The sequence below is a fragment of the Acanthochromis polyacanthus genome, chromosome 15 (genome assembly GCF_021347895.1).
Source record: "Acanthochromis polyacanthus isolate Apoly-LR-REF ecotype Palm Island chromosome 15, KAUST_Apoly_ChrSc, whole genome shotgun sequence".
NCBI classification, from domain to species: domain Eukaryota; kingdom Metazoa; phylum Chordata; class Actinopteri; family Pomacentridae; genus Acanthochromis; species Acanthochromis polyacanthus.
Genome location: NC_067127.1, coordinates 5,068,857 through 5,093,361, shown reverse-complemented (window position 1 = coordinate 5,093,361; position 24,505 = coordinate 5,068,857). Strand labels below are relative to the sequence as shown.

Below are 24,505 nucleotides of genomic sequence, written 5' to 3'. Positions count from 1 at the left end.
AAAGTATGGGGCAACTTGCCCCCCGCGTCAAAGTCCGCCCTAACGTGCTTTTTCCCCCCACACCGACCGTATCCAAATCTCAGGACGCTAGAAAGCAAATCTCGTTCCGAAATTGCGCGATAGCTCACGCTAAAACACCGGTTTTGGCGCGACCTCTCGCGTGATTTTTGGAACAAGATTTGCTTTCTAGCATCCTGAGATTTGGATACAGACCACAACAAAGAGCGATCACCAGGTAATGTGAAGGTTTTCATTCACTTCTCATCTCTAGTATGTTGTGGGACACTCGTTGAGACTATCCGAGCCGGTCAGTGTGAGGAAAAAAGCACGTTAGGGCAGACTTTGACGCGGGGGGGCAAGTTGCCCCATACTTTTCGCTAGCTGAGCTGCTAAGCTGCCTGCCTGGCTAAATACTGGAGCTATGTTGAAAATTCATTTCTCCATCTCTCACATGTATGAAATTACACATGGAAACAGACCCCAGGTTGAAAAAAACCGAAGTTCCCCTTTAATAAATTTAAATGCTTGAGTTATATGAAAATTCAACTCCAGTGGATTTGTCATGAAGTGGAAAATTAGCTATAGAGACCAAAACTGTTTTCTGTTCCAGGCTGTCACCATGTTTATTTCTGCTGTAAAGTTGTGCATTTTAACATGGGGTTTCTATGGGGACTGACTTACTTTTGGAGCCAGCCTCAAGTAGCCATTTGAGGAACTGCAGTTTTTGGCACAAATGGGTTGGCTTCATTTTTCAGCCTTGGAAGTTGCTGCTTGCTAAATGTCCATGACGTTAACAGCTTAATGAAATCAGCAGTGTTAAATATTCCATATCTGAAAAGGGCTTCTTCTGTTTTCTTATATAACGGTTCATGATAGCCTCCTTTAATTAGATACAGAATATTTCTAAAGAAACTGACTTTAGTGTCTCATATACTACTCATGGCCTTAGTGGTCACTGTTCATCCAGTGCTACGTAACCCAATTGTTGTGCGTGGTTAGATTATTCTTCTTTATATTTGTGAATTGCACCAGAGTCACTAGTTACACAATTGTCCACCAGAGATAAAAGGCTCCACACCAAGATTTCCATCTGTGGCTACGTCAAGGTTACAAAATCAATTGTTTTAGGTTAGAGAACATTTATAAATAAATATGCTGTGTCTGGAATCACTGTGGATTATTCTGTATTGACCAAGAGCACAGTCTTTCTCTGACATTAGTCAAATATTGTCCCCAAATGCAACCATAAATATGTTATTAAAGCTGTATTGATTACAAGTGGACATGAACTGACGTATTTGTGTCCAATTAAATATGTAGTTTAAGGACATTTTCGCATTGTTGAAAGCAAAAACATAATCCAGGTAACATGCTTCTTTGAAGGAAAATTTGCAGTTACATATTTATTGGAAGTTATATATAAATGCCACTTCTAGGAGAAAAGTTGCATAAACTCATTTAAGGGCCACTTCCTAATGCAGATTTTAGTTGAATTTCTTTTCTATGTGATCAGTCCTTTAATTTTTTTAAAAAAAAAGCAGTTTTCAGAGGCCTGAAATGTGTAATTATTCATTATTTTGTGTTGTTTCTTCACACAGTACTGTAGTTGTAAATAGACCGTCCTCAGTGCCACATTTAAAGACACTCTGAACTAACAAGTCACCAGCCAAAAAGCAGCTCAATAACAAGGCAAATGGAACCTCTGAGATGAAGAACCAGCAAACATGGGCCTTGTGAAAAGGATGCTGTGAAGTTAATGAGCACTTGCATTAAAAAGGTTTTTGTTCAGCAGCCAAGTGTGAAATCTGATATGTTGGAGCATCGATGGATCACTTTTCACAGAGAAGTTTCATTTTAAAGTCTAAGTGGTGAATCTTAAAATGTGTAGTATCATTTAAAAATGGTCAGCAGGGATGTAGAACTGTGTGTAATCGGTTCAAGCCCAGCTGCATGGTCCTTTAAGGAGTCTAATAAACAAGTATCCAGGAGTCTGCAGGAAAATGGCTGAACGATCCCACTGAGAGCTCCACACCTGCACACACTCGGCTCACCAAAACAGCTGGTCAGATACAAGGCGATGTTTCTCTCATGCTCGGTAGAGTGGTCTTTGTTTGACTTCAGTCGATATGAGTTTGAATGTTCGAAAAATGATCTCAGTCAGTCTTTATACAGCTGCCCCTTCAGACAAAACTTATAGCATATTTCACTTTTCACACACAGCACCTTTGTGTCCAACTATGACCAAAAGGAATCACAAATTTGCATTATTTACTTTTCTTTAGATGGTCAGTTAGATCAAATGTGATACTACTGCTTCTAAAAACAGATAAAAGGGATTTTACAGTAACAAATATATTAAATGCGCACATGAAAATATTGTGACAAAGTGAGACAGGTTTCTTCTGGTGAAGAACCCGCACGGTTAGTTCAAGCTTCATGAAACTTCATTTTGAGTTTTAATTCAGCATGCACAAAAAAGCTGGGGGAATAAAAAGCTCAAGGTGCCTGACTGAAAACATAAGGTTAGTATTCAAAGTCACAATTTTGGAATAGTAATCTGCTGTAAGAAATCTGGTCAGCTGGGTCACTCACTTTTTTTAAACTTCATTCCTAAAACACACTTTAATGATTTTGAGTTCTATCTTTGTTTAAACTGTCTTTCATTTCTTTAAACATGTTCTTACTTTTTCTATCACTGCTTTGGTGAGTTAGTATTAGTCTGTCTTTATTTTTATGCGTTCTGTCACATGGGTTTTTAAGAGTGCTCTATAAATAAAGATCATTATCATAAAAACCCATTGTACACCATTTCCCATTAGCAGACAGACATAAATGGTGAACACAGTCGAGTGTTTAGCAGCTAAAGAACCAGGTTTTTCCTACATTAGTTGGAGACTAATTTTGGGCTTTACGTGGTGGTCAAAGCATGTCTCCAAATGAATATAAATGTTGCTTCTCATCTGCCTTTGCGATATCAGCCTAATAGTATGCAAACTTGTTTCTGCTGATCCCAAAGAGCCAAAGTAATCTGGTTATTGTAAGCCTCAATTAATTAAAACAAGCAGGTGTTCTGAAATGCTGACATGGCTCAGTTAAAAAGTCAGCTCAAAATTTGTAACTTAAAAACTTTTAAACACTAGAACCTTCACACACTACATGTTTAATCTGTAAATAACTTTTGACGTAAAAAACATCAACATTTACCTTAACATGCATCATTTTCTCCTGAAACTCCTTTTTTTGTTTTCCAATTGTTCACATTTTAAATTATTCAAGTATGGAAAACACACAAAAGCTGCAATTAGTCACATTTTAGAAGCTCGAGGGAGAGAATCTTTTGTGATTTTTGTTTGTTATTTACTTAGAAATAGCCTTGTGATTATTTTTTTAATAAATTAACAAGTCCTCCTAATGAATAAACGAGTGCTTTGACTGTCCATGGTGACAGAGCAGAGCAGAGCCTCCATGAACTCGAGAATCATTTGTTAAGGGTTTAAATCATGTAGCGAGTTCTTGGCTCGGTACGTCTTATTTGGCTGATGCAGAGTAAGCCAAGCAAGCATAGCAAGGTCTGCTGTGTGTGCATGTGTGTGTGTGTTCATGTGTGTGCATGTGTGTGTGTTTTGGCTGGACCCTCCACGGCTGAGTGTGGGTGGTTGCCTCCACCCATTAGAACGGGTCAACTCTTCCTCATGGAGAGTTTTCACGGCTGTGGAGCGGATTAGGACCAGAGAGAGAGAGACGGACCGAGAGAGAGGAGGAGAGATTATTGAGCAGGCTGGAAGGAGGACGAAGGGAATCACAAAAAGGGAGCATTAGCATCTACACTTCAGCATTTGTTTGTGGTATGTAGCCGACACTCATCCGGAGTGCCCGGGTGTACAGTGAGTACAAATGGAGGAACAAGTGAACACTGGCATCTCCTCACAAGAAGAGAAGAGAGAGGAAACCGTTGGGTTAAAGAGAGACGATCCTAATGCAGTTATAATTACATTAATTAAACTATATGGCACAAGAAGAGCCACTTTAGACACGGTTAAAAAGTTCAAACAAAAAGTCACATGATATATGCTCTAAGATAAGATAAAAATTTAATTACTGGAGGTATCACACAAATCTGTCAAAAAATAAACAAGAAACATACATACAAGTATAGTTGATACTGTACATATTCGGTGATATAAACAACTTCCGATACAGATTCAACTGAATGTGGAAAGTAACACTAATGCATCAGATTAACTGCATATAGTGAGAAGACCACAAGGAGATGCAGTTCTGTAAAGTTCAAACATTCCAACTCTTGTGAAAATAAGGCAGGTGAAAGCTGCACAAATCAAAAGAATCAACAAAGATCGAATGATGCTGGGAAAAGTGTCGGTCACAGCAATGAACCTGTTCGCTATCATTACCTGGGTCAATATATAACTGAGGGACTTTTGAAGTTCATGTGTTTTTTTATTAAGTTGAGATAATCATGACAGATGTTTCTTTTTTGGCAACATATCAAACTTTATATTGAAAATGACACATATCCGTCTCTGAGAAATCACTTTCAACTAAGTTCCCCATTACAAAAACACCTCTCAAGGAAGTGTGTTAATTCCAGATCACATGACCTGCTCCACATGATGTTATTTCCTCCTGAAGAAAAGACTGGAAGACTCCAAGGCTTTCTGAGTTATTTAATATAAAGTAGTGTGTGAGTCAAATGTGGATTTATGGCATATCAACAGGTTTACTACAATATGTTTATAAACAACTTTCAATTTCAATTTTACTCAATTGTATAAATAATATTTAGAAGAATCTTTCTGTAAAAATGCCATGTGGTGTTTGGTTACAGGCGGCCATGTTGATTTTAGGCCGGAAAACAGCAAAAATGTCAACTATGATACAAAAAATCCTGCAAATACGGTATATATTGACCCAACTGACACCACGGTTTCTGTAGAGAGCATATTTAAACTCACTGCTTTACACAGTCATCAGCTGCATAGAAGCAGCAGTTTTCAGATTTAAAAAAAAACAACTTTCAAAACAAACTGCTGGACACCCAACAGCAGACAAAGTCCGTAACAAGCAGGAGCATCTAATAGCTAGAGTCATATTTTCTGCTTTAGTAGATGGTGGAGAACAAATAAGAGCTAAAAGAAAAAGAAACGTGGGGCTTTAATCAAGCAGGTGGTCACAATACCAAAAAGAAAAAAATGGTACTTGATGGGAAAATGGTCAACTGTTTTTCAACATAATATACAGTCTGTAGCGTGGAAGTCTTTAAGTCCTTACGAAAACATTGTTAGTCTTATGCATTTGACCACTTTAACTTTAAACTAGAGTACTTCCTGGCTTGCCAGAATGTTGCAATGGTGATATTAACGCCATAATTCCACAATATGTTCCTTTGAATCACTTTCTAGCTATGTAACAGAATTTCCCTCTGGGGATTCATAAAGTCTAAGTCTAAGAAACATGAAAAAACACCCGTCAACATGCCACATCGAAAACACACTGTAAAAAAAAAAAAGTTACAAAACCGAACACGTTAAAGTGTCATTATGTCCCATCTCATATTCATAATGAATTACAGTCTTGACAGTCTGAGATGGTTTAACGGAAATATATGACTTTCTTTATGGAATGTTTACTTCACATCTCGGCGGGTGTCTGAATGGAGCCTGAAGGTGATTAAGACTTAAAGTGAACCGAACATTAAACCAGACAAAGTTTCACATTTACAATTAGAGTTTGAACTACGGTCTTAACGGCTGCCTCTCTCATTCACACACAAAAACACGCAAACACACACACAAACACACGAGCCGCCAGTTGGTCTTAAAGAGGCAAATTCCTCCACAGCATTTTCTCAACATCGTAAAGCGTCTGCCGTTAAAGCGATGTTTTTTCAATCCGTCTGCTCTCCCTGACATTTCCAGATAACGTTGGCGTTAGGTTGATTTGGGGGATTTGCACACCATATGCTGCTGTGTCAAACACCTACATTTAAGCTGCCGATGGCTCTGCATTCACTAATAGCAGCATCATTGGAGCTTGTTTATCAAATGCGCCTGTTAATGTTATTTATTGGGAGTCTGCCCGCTATCTGGTTCCTCCATGCATGCTAAGGAGACAGACATAAGATATGCAAATGCTAACGTCGACCGAACTTCACGGCAGTAAAACAGAACATTTGCATTTGATGTAGCACATAATAAACTGGTTATTAGCATTTTAAATGCGTCAAACAAACTTGAAAAATGTGGCCTGGGCTGGTGTGGTTTTTATTATTGCTGTGTGCAGGGAAAACACACATACACATGCCACACGTGCCTTCAAACACGTACAGAAATGAGTACATGAGCAGAGACATAACTACATAACTGCTGTACACAGGAACAAACTCATGTCATCCGGCAAAGAATCACAAGACAGATGATGTTGTTTCCTCACTGTCTCTGTCTCTTTCTTTCTAATGCCATAAACTTTCTCCATCAGAGCATTAAAATATGCACGTTTCATTTCAGAGGCAATTCATCCTTTCGGCGGCAGGAAAGAAGTTGTGGTTTCAGCTTTGACAAGCAGCGGGGATAAACAGTCTGAGGTGACTGTATCTGCTGCTGTCTCTGTAACACGAGGCCGGCTGGAGATTTATTAATGGGCCTCGAGCCAAACGAGTGTTGACTCAGAAAGTGATGCAAAAACAGCACAATGTTTGAATGAAAATGAATGTTTCTACATTCAGTGATACTATCACACACTGAAGACTGCATAACATGTTGGTCACTGACAGGTGTAAATACATGCAAAAATCACAGAATCACTCAGAGAAACAGATGCCATGTCATGTTTGTAATATCTCAGACGTATAAATTACTGAGCTTTGAGAACTTTAAAAAAATGTTAAATTTGCTTGTTTGATCTCTAAGGTGTTCCATGGACTCGCCTGCTCCCCCATGTCTGACTTTCTTAAAAGAAGGGTTCACAGCAGTCTCAGGACCAGGGCCTCCTTCAGAGGAGACTGTGAGACCCCACACAGAAAAACAGATTTTGGACAAAATGCTCTTTCTGTAAAGATCAGTAAGCTCTGAAACAGTCTTCTACTCTCCATAAGGGAGCGCCCCACCTTACTAACCTTCAAAACTCACCTTAAACAGTGGCTGAAAATCAGTCCTGTGACCGTTGACCTTTAACTTCTTCGCATAGTTTTTATAATGTGCTTTGATTGTGATCCACTGTCCTATGTTTCACTGTTATGTCTTTTTTTTTTTTTTTTTTTTTTTTTACCTGCGTAGGGACTGTGGACGTACATTAGCATTTTTGCTATAATGCGGCATATTTACATCTATTGCTGTCTAAATAGACGTTCAATGTGCACTGTCCCTATCAAATGAATAAATAAATAAAAAGCAAGTGCAAGATTTTTTATTTGAGAGCAAAAAGCACCTGTTTACTTTTACCTTCACATTTAGATGTGTAATACAACAACTCTCTTTGCTTTTCTTTGGACTGTTAGTCGAGCATAACTTCTGAAATCGACATTGACCTGAACAAATGACGAAAACGTACTGAAATGTGCTGAATAGAAACTGGAAGTTACCCAAGTGTCGCTAGTCACTGCTGCTATTTGAGTGTCATCGTTGAGCAAATTGACAATAATCTGCCTTTGCAAAGATTATTCTTCTTTTAAGCTAAGTTCATGGCTTGGGAATTGAAAGAAAAACTAATATTTGAGGCTCTTTTTTTTTACATGTTCCTACATACAGTTGACATTGTCTCTCAAGTACCCTCATATGTACGTGAAACTACTATCTAAAACACTGTTTAATCCCGCATTCAAATAAAATAGGCCCATGTGAGCAAGGACATGAACAACACAGTCCTAATGATTTTTTTTAGTATATATGCACACCTGAGGAAAAAAAAAAAATAAAATAATAATAATGAATCCAACTAAAAACAACCATGAACTGCAGCCTGAAATAAACTGAAATAGCACAAAAATGAAACAGTCAGGAAGAAGCCGAGTTAAATTCTCAACAGTACAGCATCTGTATCATTTCCTAGTGATGAGCTTATGGAAATGTAAGCCATGGAAGCAGTTTTCATGACATAGCATGACAACAAAGTCAAAAAAGAACAAAAGTTTTACTTGGGCAAACACTCAGATGCAATCATTTTATCATAGATCTATTTTGATTTTAAATCGGCATACTAATTCAGACCTTTAACTAAAATACGAGGCATGGATGTCTTATGTTTTGTTGCCCCATTACACAGAAAATCAGAGTGAGAACCAGCGAGCACAGAGCGCAGAAGGGGAGCGGTGTGAATTGGTTTTCATTAGGAGTTAATGATGTGATAATCTCTCTAACAGTAAGCAGGACTTAACACCCTGTAACCAGCGATATTCCTCTAATGGAGTGAGTGTGTCTGTGTGTGCAGTCCCACATACATGTGTTCAGCTGCAGCTCCGTCTGCGTGGTGATTTTTTTTTTTTTACGTTAAACCCGGTCGCCAAACACTCACACATGTGCACAAGCCAGGCCTGATCCGAACTTTCCTCCCTACATGTAACCCCACTCACCCGCCCTCACCCCGTCACACCGGCTTAAATCCTACATGTTAATCTCTCTCCTTCTCACCCTCTTTCTCTCAAACACACACAAACATACTCGCTTTCATTCCCCGCTTGCAGAGACCCCTGCTTCATTTTCTGGTCATGTGCACCCATTGCGAGGGGGCGAAGCGGACACAAAGTGACACCGGGAGCAGAATGGGGAGGAGAGGAGGCGACGCTGGAGCTGCGGCCTGAAAGGAGGCGATGGGAGGTGTCTGATTGTCCCGTGTTGAAAGGGACAGTTAAAAGGAGAACTTGTTGCAAAAGCTGGCGGGCCGGACTGGAGGCTGGTTAAGTGCTGGTGGTGTGTGCAGCCGTGGGTGTGTGTCTTTGTGTGGTGTGTCTGTGTGAGTCTAACGAGGAGGAGGAGGATGACTGATGACCGACGGGAAGATGATGGTGGAGATGGTGATTATAAAGTTGAAAGGAATAGTTTGGGATGTTGGGAAGTCTGCTGACATGAGTGATATTAGATTCATATGTGTCTGTGTCTTGGTTAAAGCTTTAGCTCAGTAATTAAGGTTATATCTAGTGTAGGACTCAGTTGAAAGTTGCCGGGTCAATATATAATTGTAGGACTTTTTGTATCATAGTTGACATTTTTGCTGAAAATCAACATGTCTGCCTATAATCAAACACCACATGGCATTTTTACAGAAAGATTCTTCTAAATATTATATATACAATTGAGTAAAACTGAAATTGAAAGTTGTTTATAAAAATATTGTAGTAAACCTGTTGACATGCGATAAATCCACACTTGACTCACACACTACTTTATATTAAATATCTCAGAAAGCCTTGGAGTCTTCCAGTCTTTTCTTCAGGAGGAAATGACATCATGTGGAGCAGGTCATGTGATCTGGAAACACACTTCCTTGAGAGGTGTTTTTGTGATGGGGAACTAATGTGATATATTGCCAAAAAAGAAATATCTGTCATGATTATCTCAATTGAATAAAAAGAAAACAATCCAAACTATTTTTGAATAAGCTCATTTTATTATTGTTTAGCTGATTGGAAGATGGTTGTTATTAAATTCGGACAGTTATTTCGTTGACATTTTAGTGATATCCAGTCTTTTTTTTTATTAATAAGTGATTGTTTCTATAATAAATAATTATGGAATTTGTAAAGACATGATCATAATTAACATAAAAGTATTAGGTTTTTTAGTTTTAATAAAATGTATGCAAGATATATCCCATGGACTTCAAAAGCCCTTCAGTTATATAGGTTATATTAGGTTCTTGAAGGTGTTTCAGCTCTTTGATTGCTTGTTTTCAAACTCAACTCACAGATTTTGCATCTTCTAAATGACCCAAGAATCACAGGATTCAAAGTATGAATGAAGGTGAAACCTGCTGGGAAGGGACGTCAGAACTTTATTCCAAGTGACTGATAAGTGGTGTTACAGACAACATTGTCTCTACGCTCCATTTTAAAGGGAATGTTTTCAATAAAAACAGAATTTGTGACATCTTAGGTGCTGTGAAAAGCAGTCAGCTTGAAAGAGCGACATTTGATGAAACCAAACTTTGCTTTTGTAGTTGTTTGATTTTTAGTTTAACTCAGTTACATGTTCGGGTTAGGCACTAAATCTTTGCGATTTAAGGAAATATCACTCTTACATGTTAGAGGCTTGGTTAAGGCTAGGCGTCTAATGTACTACTATTAGGCTTTTATGCTACTATTAATGTCAGGAAAAATGTCGTGGTTTGGGTTAAAGTTAAACCATTTCAGTATGTTTGAAGCCTCTCCTTTATTTACCAGGGTGGCAGGGTGGTTAGAGGCTTGGTTAAGGCTGACCATTTGACTAGTTGTTTCCCATCCATTTCCATCACAGTAAGTGTTAGACAGTTTTTTTTTTCTTGCAGTCACTAATGGCAAACTAAACTGTGACTTTCACACAGAAATAAATACTCCTCCTTTCAAAAAAGTGATCAAGAAATAGCCACCTTCCTTGATCAGTTGTGCATCGGGATGAAAAATGCCCGACAGAAAACGCTGCTTCTGTTTCATAAACTCACCATCTACATGCTTCAGAAAGCTTTTAGATGCCAAATGTGTATCAGAGTGTGTTCAGACAGAGAGAAATAGAAGAACATGAAGGTATGTTTCTTCATTACTGAAATGTTAATTTGACTTGTTTTTGGCTAATTAACGCCAGTGTCTTCCAAGAACAAAACAGCTCCACAAATATTAATTAGGACCTCAATATTCATGTTGGCGGAGATGGTTGTGAGGTCTGTAATTAACGAGACTTTAATTGTTTGATCATCTTCTTAATTAAAGGCTTGCTATAATTTAAAGGTTTGTTTACTTTTCACAAAATAGGAATGAGAAATCTTATTGATATTCTCTTTTACCCAGAATTTAGCTAAAGAATGAAGGAAAAACAAGGCTTTTAGAAGTTCCCCTAACATTTTTGGAAGGTGCCGTATATCTTCTACTTCTCAAATGTCGAGCTGTCACTTATAAGTCTCATCAATACTTTTGGCTGTAGCTGCTTGGCTTTACTTTGAGAAAACGAGTATGGCTGTCTTCCATCTGTCGCTTGAAGGCTTGAAACAAAGTTTTTAAACGTCCTTTAAAATACTTTAATTCTGATATTAGCATTTGGACACAAGTTTGCCCTCTTGAAGGAAGAATAAAAGCTAAAAATTGCCATTGCCTTGAGAATACAGTTAGGAGATTTCTCCAAGGGCAGCCAGTTCTTGCAGCCATCCAGACTCAATGAGGAAGATCAGAGCAGCAGATTAAAGGGAAAGTCAGAGAAAATATTTGTATTTGGGTCTTTTAATGTCAGCCTTCTTTGGTATTTATTTTCCATGCATCCTATTTGCTGAAAGACGAGTCTGTGAAATGTGATACTTTGCCATAACACTTACACTTAAGTAGATGTCTGATATCTTTGTGACCAAAATGGTGTCTTGCAATATTGGATTTTTGGTATTTGTTGCCCAAAATGCAAAGACTATTACGATATAGATCCGTTTTACAATGAAAAGCTTTGTATAATGTAACTGGGTTTTATGCATATGACCCACTTTTAGAAGTTTTTTTGTATTTCTTGGGTGTCTAAATCAGCTAAATTGTCTGTCTTCACCTGTTTGTTTAATTTCAGAAAGTGTTAAATTAAAAACAGTTTAAAAAAATTTAAGTGCACAATGATGTAATTTTTAGTTGTAATTAAATCAAGGTTTTAATTATAGTGGAGTTTATCTAATTTTGTTGAATTTAAATAATAAAAAAATATTGAAATTATCAGTGCTTATTTTAATTAGTAGAGTGAACCCCAAATACCTGGTGAATATGACTTTATCAACAATGTTTCTCTAACTTATAAAATCAAGTACGTTTGACTTAAAATGAGGAAGTTAAGGCTACTTATTAAAAAATGTCCCCTAAACTTAAAATAAGAGGTAGAATAACTTAAAAATTTCGATGTAATCAGTTTCAACATATTTTTGAGTCGCAGTAACTCACTGGGTTTTACAGTGTAGCAGCAAGTTGCAGAACACAAACCTTAAAGATCCTCTGACAACCTGTCTGATGGGTCAGAATTAGACGCTGCCGTGTTTGAGGAGGATGGAGGGCAATAAAAAGTTGAGTCAAAATCAAGAGTCTCCTAAAAGACCATCAGCGTCCCAAAAGGATTCGTTTACTTATGGCGGAGCAAAGGAGGAAAGAAGGGGAGTATTATTTAAACGTGCCTATAATCATTCCCCAACTTTAGCCAGGTAATTATCACTATAATCATGAGAAAGCCGCCCGATCAATCTAGTCATGACGTTTTAAATTCATTTCAATGTGATCAACAGCGCAATTCAGTATTCTCTGATAACATCCAAGAATTTTGTTTTATAATTTGCTGTTATCACATTCAGTAAACATGTCTTCAAAGAAATAAGATGCGTACAAAGACACGGTCCTGTTGTGTTTTGCCTCTTATGTCTCTTCTTGAAGGCCTACAAATACCTTCTGTATCAACTGAAATGATACTACAAATGATGCAAATTAAATTAAATTAATTAAAAAATTGTATTAGATTGCAAGTTGAGGCCCAAGTTTGGCACAATTTGACACAAAAAGGATGACAAGTACTGCAGATGTCAGAGAAACGTACAAACAAGAGCGAGGAGAAAAATTACAAAGGTATGACCAATACAAACTGCTCACATGATCAGGTTTCTCTCGGCTTAAAAGTGATTTAGTAGTTCTCTATTTCACATAAAACCAAATCCTTCATGTTATATTTTTTTATAATGTCTTTAAAAGCAACCTTGACACCTTCGGCTGTGACCTTGACCTCGTGTCTCCCTCTGAGTGACTATTGTGTCCCATTCAGTGCTGCTCTCCTTCATATTCAAAGGACAGAGATTGTGTCACACTGATAGTAAGACTGTCTTCACAAACCGCTGGAGGGACGCCTCCATTCACCGTTTACTGCCCTGAGACTATTAGAGGGGGTGTGATGGCCGGGCCCACCCAGGAGGGAGAGGCAGGGAGGAGACCGGCGTTTTCTGGAGGCATACTTTCACTTTTCAGAGCTTTAAAGCCCTGTTGAGACACAAACTGAGCAAAAATGTAAGTAAAATTGTCAACTTTTCTATTGATTTTATATTTTTTCGAATGATTCATAGTCACTATGATTCTAAACTATTAGATATTTACTTTATTTGATTAGATTAGATTTATTTAAAAGTATTTTTCCATATATATGATACTATAATTGCTCAATGACTGGAACTGTTCAAACACAAGTTAATAAAGACAACAATCACAAATCACTGTCGCTGTTTTGAGAGCCGACTGTCATTAAAACTCCCCAGTATTAAAGGCAAACTCATTCATTTAGTCTGCTTTACAAAAGGTATATTCATGGCTACTATTTTATGAGAATTTCTTTATATCTGGCACAAACATTTACCTAGATTTAAAAGAGAACTGATTAGAATTTAGCAGTTAAAGGTTAAAAGTCACTGTAACCTCACATAACACTTATTTGGCCATAATTTAAAAACTTCAGATTTATTTTAAATGACACTAATCTTAACTGCATACCTTGAAAATTGTACAGCTCTTCTGTGCTGATGGGGTAAAGGTGCGTGTGAAGAACTGATTTTTGGAAAATCTGCAGCTTTTTTGCAGCAATATCTATATTTGACACACTGGTTAGTGTCAGAGCTAACCTTTGTGGTCGTTTCAGAAACAGCTTTATTGGCCAAATACAATTATTATTTTATCTTCACCATATCTTAAATACAAGTCTAGACATCATTGTAAACTGGAATTTCACTGGTTTGGGGAGGTTAATAACCACAAAGCGGAAAATGTAGTTTGTCTCTAAAAGGAAGAAGAAGCATCTTTGGGGAAATATCAGAAATGTTCCTTTTTGTCTCAGCTGACTGAAGAAGAGTGTCTCCATCAGTGTTTGATTGACAGTAGCTGCCAGGCTGAGTCCCTGTGCTGAAGCCTGCATTTCATATTGTTAGCAGTGATGCTGAAGAACAGCGCTGGGCGAGTCACTTGAAAACGGTAATCAATTTCTCAGCACACAGTCACATCGCATCACTAATTACTCATCATGAAAAGGAATTATATTCCTCATTACTTTACTTTCATTACTCACCACTGCTCCATCTGGTGCCGTTAAACAACCCCGAATCCTCCACTCTGTCTTGTATTTAACACATGTTAGCAGAGAACATTGTGGTTTAACAAGCAGGCAGCCATACAAATAAGAGACATATACTGACCATCAATCAGCAGCTACTGTGAAGCACAAAGCATTCAACCCCCTCGCGTTGCTTTTCAACATTGAATCACGGTCAATTTATTCAGGCTTTTTTGACAAGAATTCACCACAAAAGACTCAGAGTGAAAGCAGATTTCCACAAAGTAACGGCAGTTAATTAAAAATATAAAAGGTAAAATAAGTGAATCGCGTTCACCTCTTTAATGTGATTCACCTAAGTCAACACAGACGCCTGCAGTTGGTGCTAAAAGTCACAAAAAAGTGAAATGGAGATCATCTGAGTATGGTAAATATGTTTCAAGAAGGTGTTGTGTAAACATATATGTATCTGGTGAACCACTACTCCTGGCTATAAAGACACCACAAAATCAAAAAGAACACTCTAAGAAACTCAGTGAAATAGTTCTTGAAAAACCAAGGGATGGATACAACAACATTTCCTAGTCACTGAAAACACCTTGGAGTACACTTAAATCCATCGTTAGGAAATGGAAGGATCTGCCTAAAGCAGGCCGTCCTCAGAAACTGAGAGACCGAGCAAGTAACAGACTGCTGAGAGGCCACCAAGACACCCATGACTCCTCTGAAGGAGTTACCAGTTGCCTGTTCTTGACCAGACAAAGCTTTATGGGAAAGTGGCAAAGAGAAAGACTGTTAAAAAAAGTTCTTAATAAATCTAGACCGGAGGTCACCAAGAGGCCAGTAGGAGACCCAGAAGTGAACTGGAATAAAGTTCTCCACCATCTGAGCCATTTAGTCATCAGGCTAGATGCTATGTTTGGTGAACAACTAACACCACATATCATCACAAAAAGTTGTCTGTGTAGGTTCTCATTCATCCAGGTCATGGTAATCCAAAGTAGTTTAAATCAATCCACTGGACTTTAAGAAAGTTCAAGGAACTTTCTTAAAGTCCAGTGGATTGATTTGAACTACTTTGGATCATCACAAAAACACCATCCACACTGAACCATGGTGGTGGCAGCATCATTATGTAGGGAGGCTTCTCAGCAGTAGGCTCTGGAAGGCTTGTAAAGGTAAAAGCTAAAATGAAGGTATTGAAGCATAGGAAAATCCTGGAGGACAACCTGAGTCCAGACCTTTATCCAACTGAGAATGTCTGGCTTAACTTGAAAAAGAATGTTCAGTCGTGATCCCTGTGAAACCTGACAGCTTTACAAAGAAGGATGGAACAAAATTCCTGACAAAATGACGATTGCTGACAAATTTCAAATCTGTTGCACTATTCTTTACTAAAAAAGTAATCATTTTAATGTAACATTCACAAAGTAAAGCATTACTGCCCAACACTGTTAAAGAGCAAGACTTAGCCAACATACTGTCAGTGCTTTCAGTCAACACACCTTACACCAGCTGAAGGGTTTAAGAGGTGGTGGGAGGTTTTAAACCGGTCTGGTTGTTTTAGTTATGGAGACTCTCACACCAAGATGATATATTGACACGAACACCGATTACTGTTAGTGTCAATATATCCTTAAAAGAAAGATAAAAAGACCCTTTGTGCCAAGAACTCAAGAAATAAGAGTTGTAAGTAGGGCTGGGCGATAAATCTAGATTTTTTTAGTCATCTTGGATGATTACGATTTTAATCGATTTTTGTTGTTTCTTTGCGGTCTGTTTGCTATGGCTAGTGCTAGCCATGCCGCACTCCCGTAGCTGCGGGCACTATTCCCATTCTTTAGGATGTCTCTGTCGGAGGTGCTGAAAGAGGTTAGTTGTGCTGCTACTCTTCGTTTTCACAGTACTTTTGCAAACCTTGCACATGACTGTAGTTTGCTCTGTGTCAGTCTTGTCAAAGCCAAACCACTTCCATATAATCGATGTAACATGAGGCCCTTTTCTTGCGACCAACTCTTCGTCTGCTGTTCTGTCCGCCATGACGGCGGTGTGAGGGTTTTGGTGGAAGGAGATGAGAGGCGGATTTCGCAAATCTTTTAAATTGTCAGGTTTTAAAAATGCGAATTAATCGAATTAATTCGATTTATCGCCCAGCCCTAGTTGTAAGCCATTGGTTTGGGGTTGGAGCATCCTCAAGAGAAATCTGAAGGACTTGTGCGAAATCATTTTATCATTTCAGATGTTGCTCTAATTTTTTAGACTGAATTAGTGGATGATGTTGGTCTTGAATGGAACAAGTGATAAACCAAAAAACTGACACCATCTCTGGTTAATCTGAGGAACAATCATTAAAACCGTCACTTTTAAAATGGATCCATCAAGTTACAAAAAGGTGAAATCAAATAAAACACACCAGATAAAAATAAAATTCATCAAAACGGCAATTAAATAAACAATTTCAAAGAGTGAAAAACCACAGCTACGTAAAAAAACAAAACGTGAAGGTAGAGAACATAACTTAAAGAGATGCCTTTTAAGGAATGTTACTGATTCTGCAAATTTCAGATCCTAAGACATGATTAGATCTTGAGATGAATCTCAGGAACATCCACCAGAGTCCTGAATATTCACTCTGTCTAGTCAGATTCTAGAAATTCAACAAAATAAAGTAAAATCTAAAAATTAATAACTAAAGAGGCAACAACAGATGTTACATGATCTTGCTTTTCATGAGTTAAATCAGCAGCGTTTAGATCAAGCTGAAGACACGACATTTATTTCTGTTTGCCCCTGAACACAGAGAATTGCAAAAATGAAAGTATAGCAGTGTGAAAGCATGCTTGACCTTCACAGGATCAGTATGAGAAAAGAAATAGATGCTGCTTAGTTGCGCTTTTATCAACTGATTATCAAAAGACGAGTAGATGTCCAAAATTTTGTCCAGGTTTCTAGATGTTGAGTTGATATTTAATGAGCCCAAAAAGCTGGAAACCACTGATCTAAATTATACTTTTTTCAAGACATCACCGGTATCAGTTAGTAAAGGCTTTAAAAATAAAGGAAATAATTGCTCAAAATGAACATTGACAGACTGACAAGATGAAAATGTTCCATGCAAATAAATAAGGAATGTAGTTTTGTTATATATGAGCGTCAGCATCAGACATCAGCCAAAAGGACGCAGAAAATATCAGATATTATTCTTTCCTTCCCTATTTTCTAAAGACTTGAGGTACGATTTAAAGTTTATCGTTTCACAGCACACCATGAATTAAAAGCTTCCTTTGATTACTCAGTGTTTAAACAAAAAAACATGCATGTTTGACACACCAACTGGTGCAGACCGGGTCAACTTTAGTCCAAAAGATTTATTTATTTTAACCCAACGCTGGTGTTCTGTTCTATATTACTGCTGGGTAATTTGTGCAAGGTATGGACGCACAAATTGGTGCCAGAACTGTTGCAAATGTGCTGTTATTTGGACAAAATGGTGCAAAAATGACAATCAAAACTTATCAAAATTAATCAAAATACACCTATTAGTAACCAAGTGAGATGCAAGTTTAAAAAGAGCTCAATTTTTGCAACCCAACTGTAAACAACACATTACTGACCCGATTTGGACTTTTTTTTGTGTGTCACTAACTGTCCTTTTGCTGCCCAGAAAACTGATGTGAGAGGGCAGAGAGCCACTTATTAAAGAAAGGAAGATAAAACGACAGAGAGCTGCGAGACAAGAAGGAAGCAGAGCCAGAAACTGGAGAGCAGGAGTTCCAGAGAGCGAGAAAGAGTGTGAGAGGAGGAGAGAGATAAAAAAAAAAAAGATACGAACAGAGGAATAAAAGGAGAGCGAGGAGCTTACGCAGTGAAAAGAGCACATTATGGGCGACCTGCTGCGACAGTAGTGTGGGGAACGGTGAATAACTGCCTCCATTTAGACCAGTGTCCTGGTGGCGTGGAGCTCAAGGCCTCGGATGGACACACACACTCAAAAAAAAACACCAAAATACACAGGCAAAAAAAAAGCCTGTGAGAAGCTCAAATTGATACCTGACACACACACATGCTCAGACGCCTCCTCCGTCCCTCTCATTCACACATTTCTCCACATTGGCCGGATTAGGAACACTTTCTCTTGGGTGTGCGAGGCTGCCCCACACACAAAGAAACACTTGGGGACAGGATTAGTAGGCTTACAGCGGATTCACATATGTCCAGTTCAAGCAATTGGTATTCAAAGCTTTACACTTTCAAATGCCACCAAGAGAGAGCAAAGCCGACCAGCGCTTTTCTTTGCATTGGCAGCACCTTTATGAGGAGGGCTCTTTTGCTGGGCCAACAATGAGGCCGTGAATACACATTTTTACTGTTCTACCAGGGGGATCTCATTGGCGAAGGATCGAGCACCGAGCGGAGTTTTGAGACTTTATTATCCGGGTTTGAAGTGCCGGGTGGGCGGGTGGGAGTGCAGACGGACAGACACGGACCGATAGACGGACAGATGGATGGATGGAGAGATGGCGGAGGTGGTGCTGGTCAAGAGAGGAAGAGTGCTTCAGTTACTTCCACATGTTATTGTTTGGTGGCCCGTTCCTCCACTCCACCTCCACAAAACAGATCTGGAGTAGACTCTTCAGAGTGGAGAGAGCAGCTCTCAGCAGCTCAATATACACAATACTGACTCAATTTGGAGCTTTTCCCCCCCAATATTTTCACCCAGCAACACCTTTACAGATCTGCTTGCTTGCTTTATTCATAAACTAAAGCTGCTTTTCCAAAAGCGAAATGCAAACTAACACGTGTTAGTTTGCACAAAATGGTTTAATCTGCTAACAATGCATGCTGATTTTAATATGTAATAATATTTCTCTTACAGTTTTTCTTTTAAGAATTTTCACTCTTCCTTAATTTGTCTTTTTAAATTTGTATTTTTTGCTTTTGTGTGTGTTGAAAGACTTTGAACTGTTGCAGAAAAGCAATAATAGCTGTAGTGTATTTTAATATTTAGTAATTTTAGTATTTGTCATTTAGTTTTTATTAGGAGAGCAGAAAACCAAGAATAAATATAGATTCTAATTATATGTGTATGTCAAAAAACTTAATATAGCCTCTAATAATAAAAATAATGGCATTTAAGTTTAATATAAGTCCAGCCATGGGGTAAAGCCTGACGCCCACATGCTGCCATATGCCCAGCAGAGTGCCGAGTGTCGGAGCAGGAATGTTACCTCAGTCCCAGCGGAGGCCCTGCACCCCTGCGGCCGCAGTAGCCGCTCAATGGGAAAGAAGCAATTTCCCTTCCCATTCCTCCTCATTCCCTCAGGCAACCAACCAGCCGAAGCGCGGAGACTTTGGCTTTAAATGTCCGATAAATAAGTGAGCGGCAAATGTGTTGAAATGTTAAAGAAAGCGCCGCGATGTCTCTCCTCTTCGTTCAGGCGATCATGTCTAAATTTGGCTGTGCGTAAAATTGAAACCGCGCGTAAAGATGCGCGGCAGATAATGCACAGAATGCACAGAATTTAGGGTTTACTCAGTAGTTAAAAAATAAAATGAAAGGGGTTTCTGGTTAGTTTGTCCGAGGAAGAGCAAACTTTGTGATCCCAGAGAAGAGGAGAGGCGCGCTGTGCCCCCCAGCAGCGTCCTGACAATGGCAGTGAATGGTTGCGCACCGCGGTCACTGGGACAGTCAAAGCACACCGCCCCCTTTCTAACGGGCACGTCATCCTCCTAACTAGGCGTTATGAATAGGAAAGCCGCTTTTGTCTGTCCGCTTGTATAAATACCCACTATCAGTGTCCTCCTCACCGCAGAGTTAGAGAGACACACGCAGGGAGAAAGTCGGCAGCCACAGACGCGAAAGTGGTCGCCGATGTGATAAGAAGGCTCAGAGGCGCGGGACAGGAGGGTTTACAGGCAACATCAGGTGACCAGAGCGACTAAAAGGCTCTAGAAAGAGAGAAAGGGGGGAGACAGAGGGAGTAAAAGGAGAGAGAGGGAGAGTGGAGAGAGTGAAAGTGAGAGAGAGAAGGAGGAAGCCAGCAGCGACCTCCTACCCAACAACCTCGGAAGCAAACCCATAAAATGAATTCAGACTCCAGCCCGAGCAGCAGAGCCTCTTCCCCGGACATGGACGGCATGTTTCTGCGAGACCACCCGCACCACCATCACCACCACCACCACGTCGGCTCCTCCGTGTCCTCCTCCACGCAGAGCGGCGAGCAGCAGCGCCAGAAGATGACCGGCGGCGAGCACCTGCGCTCTGGAGACCCCAAGTCGGTGGGAAGCAGCAGCAGCAACAGCAGCAGCAGCAGCAGCAGCAACAAGTACAAGCTGAAGAAGCAGGTCACCGAGGAGGAAATGTACCACCTGAGGCTGAAGATCAACGGCCGGGAGAGGAAGCGCATGCACGACCTCAACCTGGCCATGGACGGCCTGCGAGAGGTGATGCCGTACGCGCACGGGCCCTCGGTGAGGAAGTTGTCCAAGATCGCCACGCTGCTTCTGGCCAGGAACTACATCCTGATGCTCACCAGCTCCTTGGACGAGATGAAGCGGCTGGTGGGGGAGATTTACGGCGGGCAGCACTCGGCTTTCCACTGCGGCACCGTCGCGCACGCACCTGGCGCCGGTGGACACTCCGGAGGTCCCGCAGCCGCAGCAGCTGCCGCCGCTGCCGCCGCCGCGGCCGCAGCACACCAGGTGCACCCTCTGCTCGGGAGCGCGCTGTCCTCCTCCACGTCCTCCACTCTGTCGAGCGCGCTGCCGGGGCTCACGTCCATCAGGGCGCCGCACTCCCTGATGAAGGGCTCCCCGGCTGCGCCCCCGGCCCTGCAGCTGGGCTCCGGCTTCCAGCACTGGGCCGGGCTGCCGTGTCCCTGCACCATCTGCCAGGTGCCTCCTCCTCCGCACATCCCCATCACCTCCAGCAGCCTCACGAGACTCTCAGGGGAGGGGAAGGACGGGATGAAATGATGCTGACACTCAGCAGAGACTCCGAGCCGCTTGTAAATAGAGAATTCAGGGCATGAGGGTGAATTTGGCCTCACTGGTGCATGTTGTTGTTTAGTCTGTTTTCTTGTTTGGCGTATGAGAAAAAACGTGTTATTTTCCTCCTTGTAACAAGGACTAATATAAAGACTGATGATTTTGCCAGTTGAAGGTAAAAAAGAAAAAAAGTTGCGTCATGCAGCAAGATGCCATGTTCCTCCTGTGTCTGACTGAGTTTCCGTCAATAAGAGAAGTGAAGGAGGCTGCATGAACATTTTAACTCACTTTGCTTTTTTTATTTTTTATCAGGCGTCATTTTGTGAAAACGAAGAATGCTCTCTGTGCCTTGTACCAAGGATCTTAAACTTGAGTTCTATATGAAAATAATGACATTTCTGTGTTTGGCTAAAACAATTTTGCCACCGTGGAAATTTGTTTTAAAATCTAAGTTTTTAGATTTATTCTAATTGTGTGGCTCACATGTGATCTAATTTCATTTTTTTTGGTTTTATTTTTTTAAACACGTTTGTCTCCTTTTTTGTTTGCATGAAAGTGTAATTATCACAGCATGTGACTGTTTTTGCTGAACTGAATTTGTTATGCCCAGAGACCCCGTGTCTTTATTTTTGTACATTGTTGATGACTGATGAAATATTTATTATCGCCCAGAGTCCCTGGATGAAATTTCAATAAAACTGGAATTATGAATCATATTCACCGTCTTCTTCTGTTGTTTTTTACATATATAAAAAGAAACACTCACTTGGAAATCTACACAATTTAAAGCAATATTTGTGTTAAAGCTGCTCGAGTCAAGTTTAAATAAATTGTAGTTATTTTTAAGTCTTTTTAATAACTTAATTTCCAGCTCATTTATTTTCAAATAGACGCAAATTTCTCTTTATTTGCTCTAAATCATATTTAATTCTTACACATTTTCAGCATTTAGGTCTTATTTTAAATTCTGTTTTTAGAGTGAGTGAAGTGCACTAAACTGCAACAAGGCCTCAGTTAGAAACACCAACATGAAATTACTTTGACACTTTACTGGTCTCTCATTTGTTTTTACAAATAGAGGAAAATTAAATGCTGATTTTAAGCCAAAAATTGGCAAAATATATTGATTTACAGAAAATATTTAAAAGGAAAAACAACAAGTGAATGAACTAAAATTAATAACAGATAATTAAGTGTGTTTTTTGCTTCCTATAAATTATTTTACTGAAAGGAATTCCCAGAAATGAGGCCTAATTACAGCAACATTTTGAGCATTTTGCAACAGAGCACAATATATGGGTGAATTTTCTGCAACCAAAAGCATTTTTCAAGCCTGTTTTTATCAAATTCTTCGTCTATTTTTTGCACCCACACGCCTCATGTTGCACAAAAACATCATGTCGCAGTATTTGTTTAACATTTCCGAGGAGCAAACGTTTTTGTTTTTTTAAAAAAGGGCTGAAAATGAGGCTGAGACGAGGGACTGGGCTGCAGTCTAATGGAGCCCGGCTCAACTGATCCCTGCAGCAGCTCCAAAGTGAACCGCCTCCGGGGAGCGCAGAGCAGTTTGTCCGCCGGGTCCCTTGGGTGTTCCTCCGTCTCATCTCCGCAGCGACAGAATGTATGTTTGTGGAGATTACAAGTTAATTGTTCATGGGGGACCGAGAGGAGAAAATCACATCACAGAGAGGCGTCGGGATTACAGGCTACTAAATGTAGAAGATTATACATTCAGACCCCCTCCTCGGCCTCGCTGCATGCAAATGAGTGTGTGGATTAAAAAAAAAAGAAAGAAAGACAGAAAAAGAAAAGGAGAAGAAGCCCTTTTGTAACTTATTCGGAGGGAAGAAAACACAAGTTCTGTGGCTAAGTTGAGAAAGAGTGAAAGAGTTCATTTTACACTTCTTTTTTTTGTCTTTAGGAATGAGTATAGCCTGTCTGTCCCTCGCAGGCTGCCAGATGGGATGTAAATAGCTGGGTAGCTGCAATGGCCTTTTAACCACACAACACTGAGGAGGATGTTGTCAAGGGAAGCTGGCGGTTTGCGAGTTAATAGTCATGAGTTGGGGTAATTACTTAAGGTTTATTATGCTCTGGTTTCAAAGGAAATGGACTCTTCAATGGGCCGAGAAATACTTCTTAATTCTGGCTAATTAGGAGCTGATTAAGCAGAGACAACTGCTGCTGCTGCTGCTATCAAGCACTGTTACATTGAGAGAGGCAGATCATTTGTAAGTAAGCCACAGAAATAGCGCACGAAACAATCATGCACATGCAAATAGCACGCACAAGACAAATGCAAATCATGCAGTTGCATGTTAAAGAGGTGAATGTAAATCAGCGTGCTTCCAGTTTTATTTTGGAGGAGCCTAAAGCCTGGTCTGATGTGATGATCATATGCTTCCAGGAGGATCTCTCTGGCCTGCACTCTCAAATGTAAGTTTGTTTTTCTGTGATTCTGCTAAAATCTTAAAGGTAAATGAAAAAGTAACTGTACTCTCGCCAGCAATTAGTTAATTATACGTTTTGTGTCAGTGTTTATCGTAATGTTGGGGCTTATCTTCCTGGCAGGGTTCACAAAAATTATCCTCATTAGACTCAGACTTTCATTTCTACTTTTTTTCTTCTTAATCGTGTAAAATCCCACTGAGATTCAAATTCCTCTTTTTCACGAAGGCAGCGAGGACAGAAAGTTGGAGAGGACATGGTAATGATGCAGCATGATGAATTCAACCAACTAAACTAAAAAAAAAAGAGATTAGGTTAAATTAAAGATTGAAACAAGCGAATAGCAAAAGGAAAATTTTTGTGTTGATTCACAACTTTTTGGTATATCAGAGGCAATTAAACTGATACTATTTTGCCATTTTTTCCACTTAAAAACAAGCATCAAAGTATGTGTGAGCAACAGAATAACAGACATATTACACATGGATAAAATATATAAAGCAACATATATGCTAAAGTTAAATGTGCAAAATAGCACCTATAATTGCAAAGACAACCACAGCGTGAGTGTCTGCAGGCCGGTGAGTGGCGACTGAATGGACTTGTGGCCATTAGCTCGTCTTTTCACGTGGCCTGACAAACGGCCGGTCCTTTACAGAGCACACACCTGTTACTGCGAGCCACTCGAGGTTTATCACTTAGAGCAGCTCTGCTTTTGTTCAGCCTCTCACTAAAAGGACCTTTTTTTCACTCTTGGACACGGATGCTAACAAGGCAACAAATGCTGTCAGCCTCACTCGGTGGCCCCGCGACCGGACCGCCTTTCCCAAAAC

General features: G+C 39.8%; 1 protein-coding gene across 1 annotated transcript; it reads left to right on the top strand.

Moving 5' to 3' along the window:
* Window positions 1-20,039: 20,039 nt before the first annotated feature.
* On the top strand, window positions 20,040-21,940 carry olig3 (oligodendrocyte transcription factor 3). The gene has a single exon (XM_022217341.2). The coding sequence runs from the start codon at window positions 20,322-20,324 to the stop codon at window positions 21,210-21,212; it is 891 nt and encodes a 296-aa protein (XP_022073033.2). The 5' UTR covers window positions 20,040-20,321; the 3' UTR covers window positions 21,213-21,940.
* The last annotated feature ends 2,565 nt before the right edge of the window (window positions 21,941-24,505 follow it).

What these genes read in the sequence shown, in the direction of transcription:
- olig3 (XM_022217341.2), top strand. Translation starts at nt 20,322, where the DNA reads ATGAATTCAGACTCCAGCCCGAGCAGCAGAGCCTCTTCCCCGGACATG.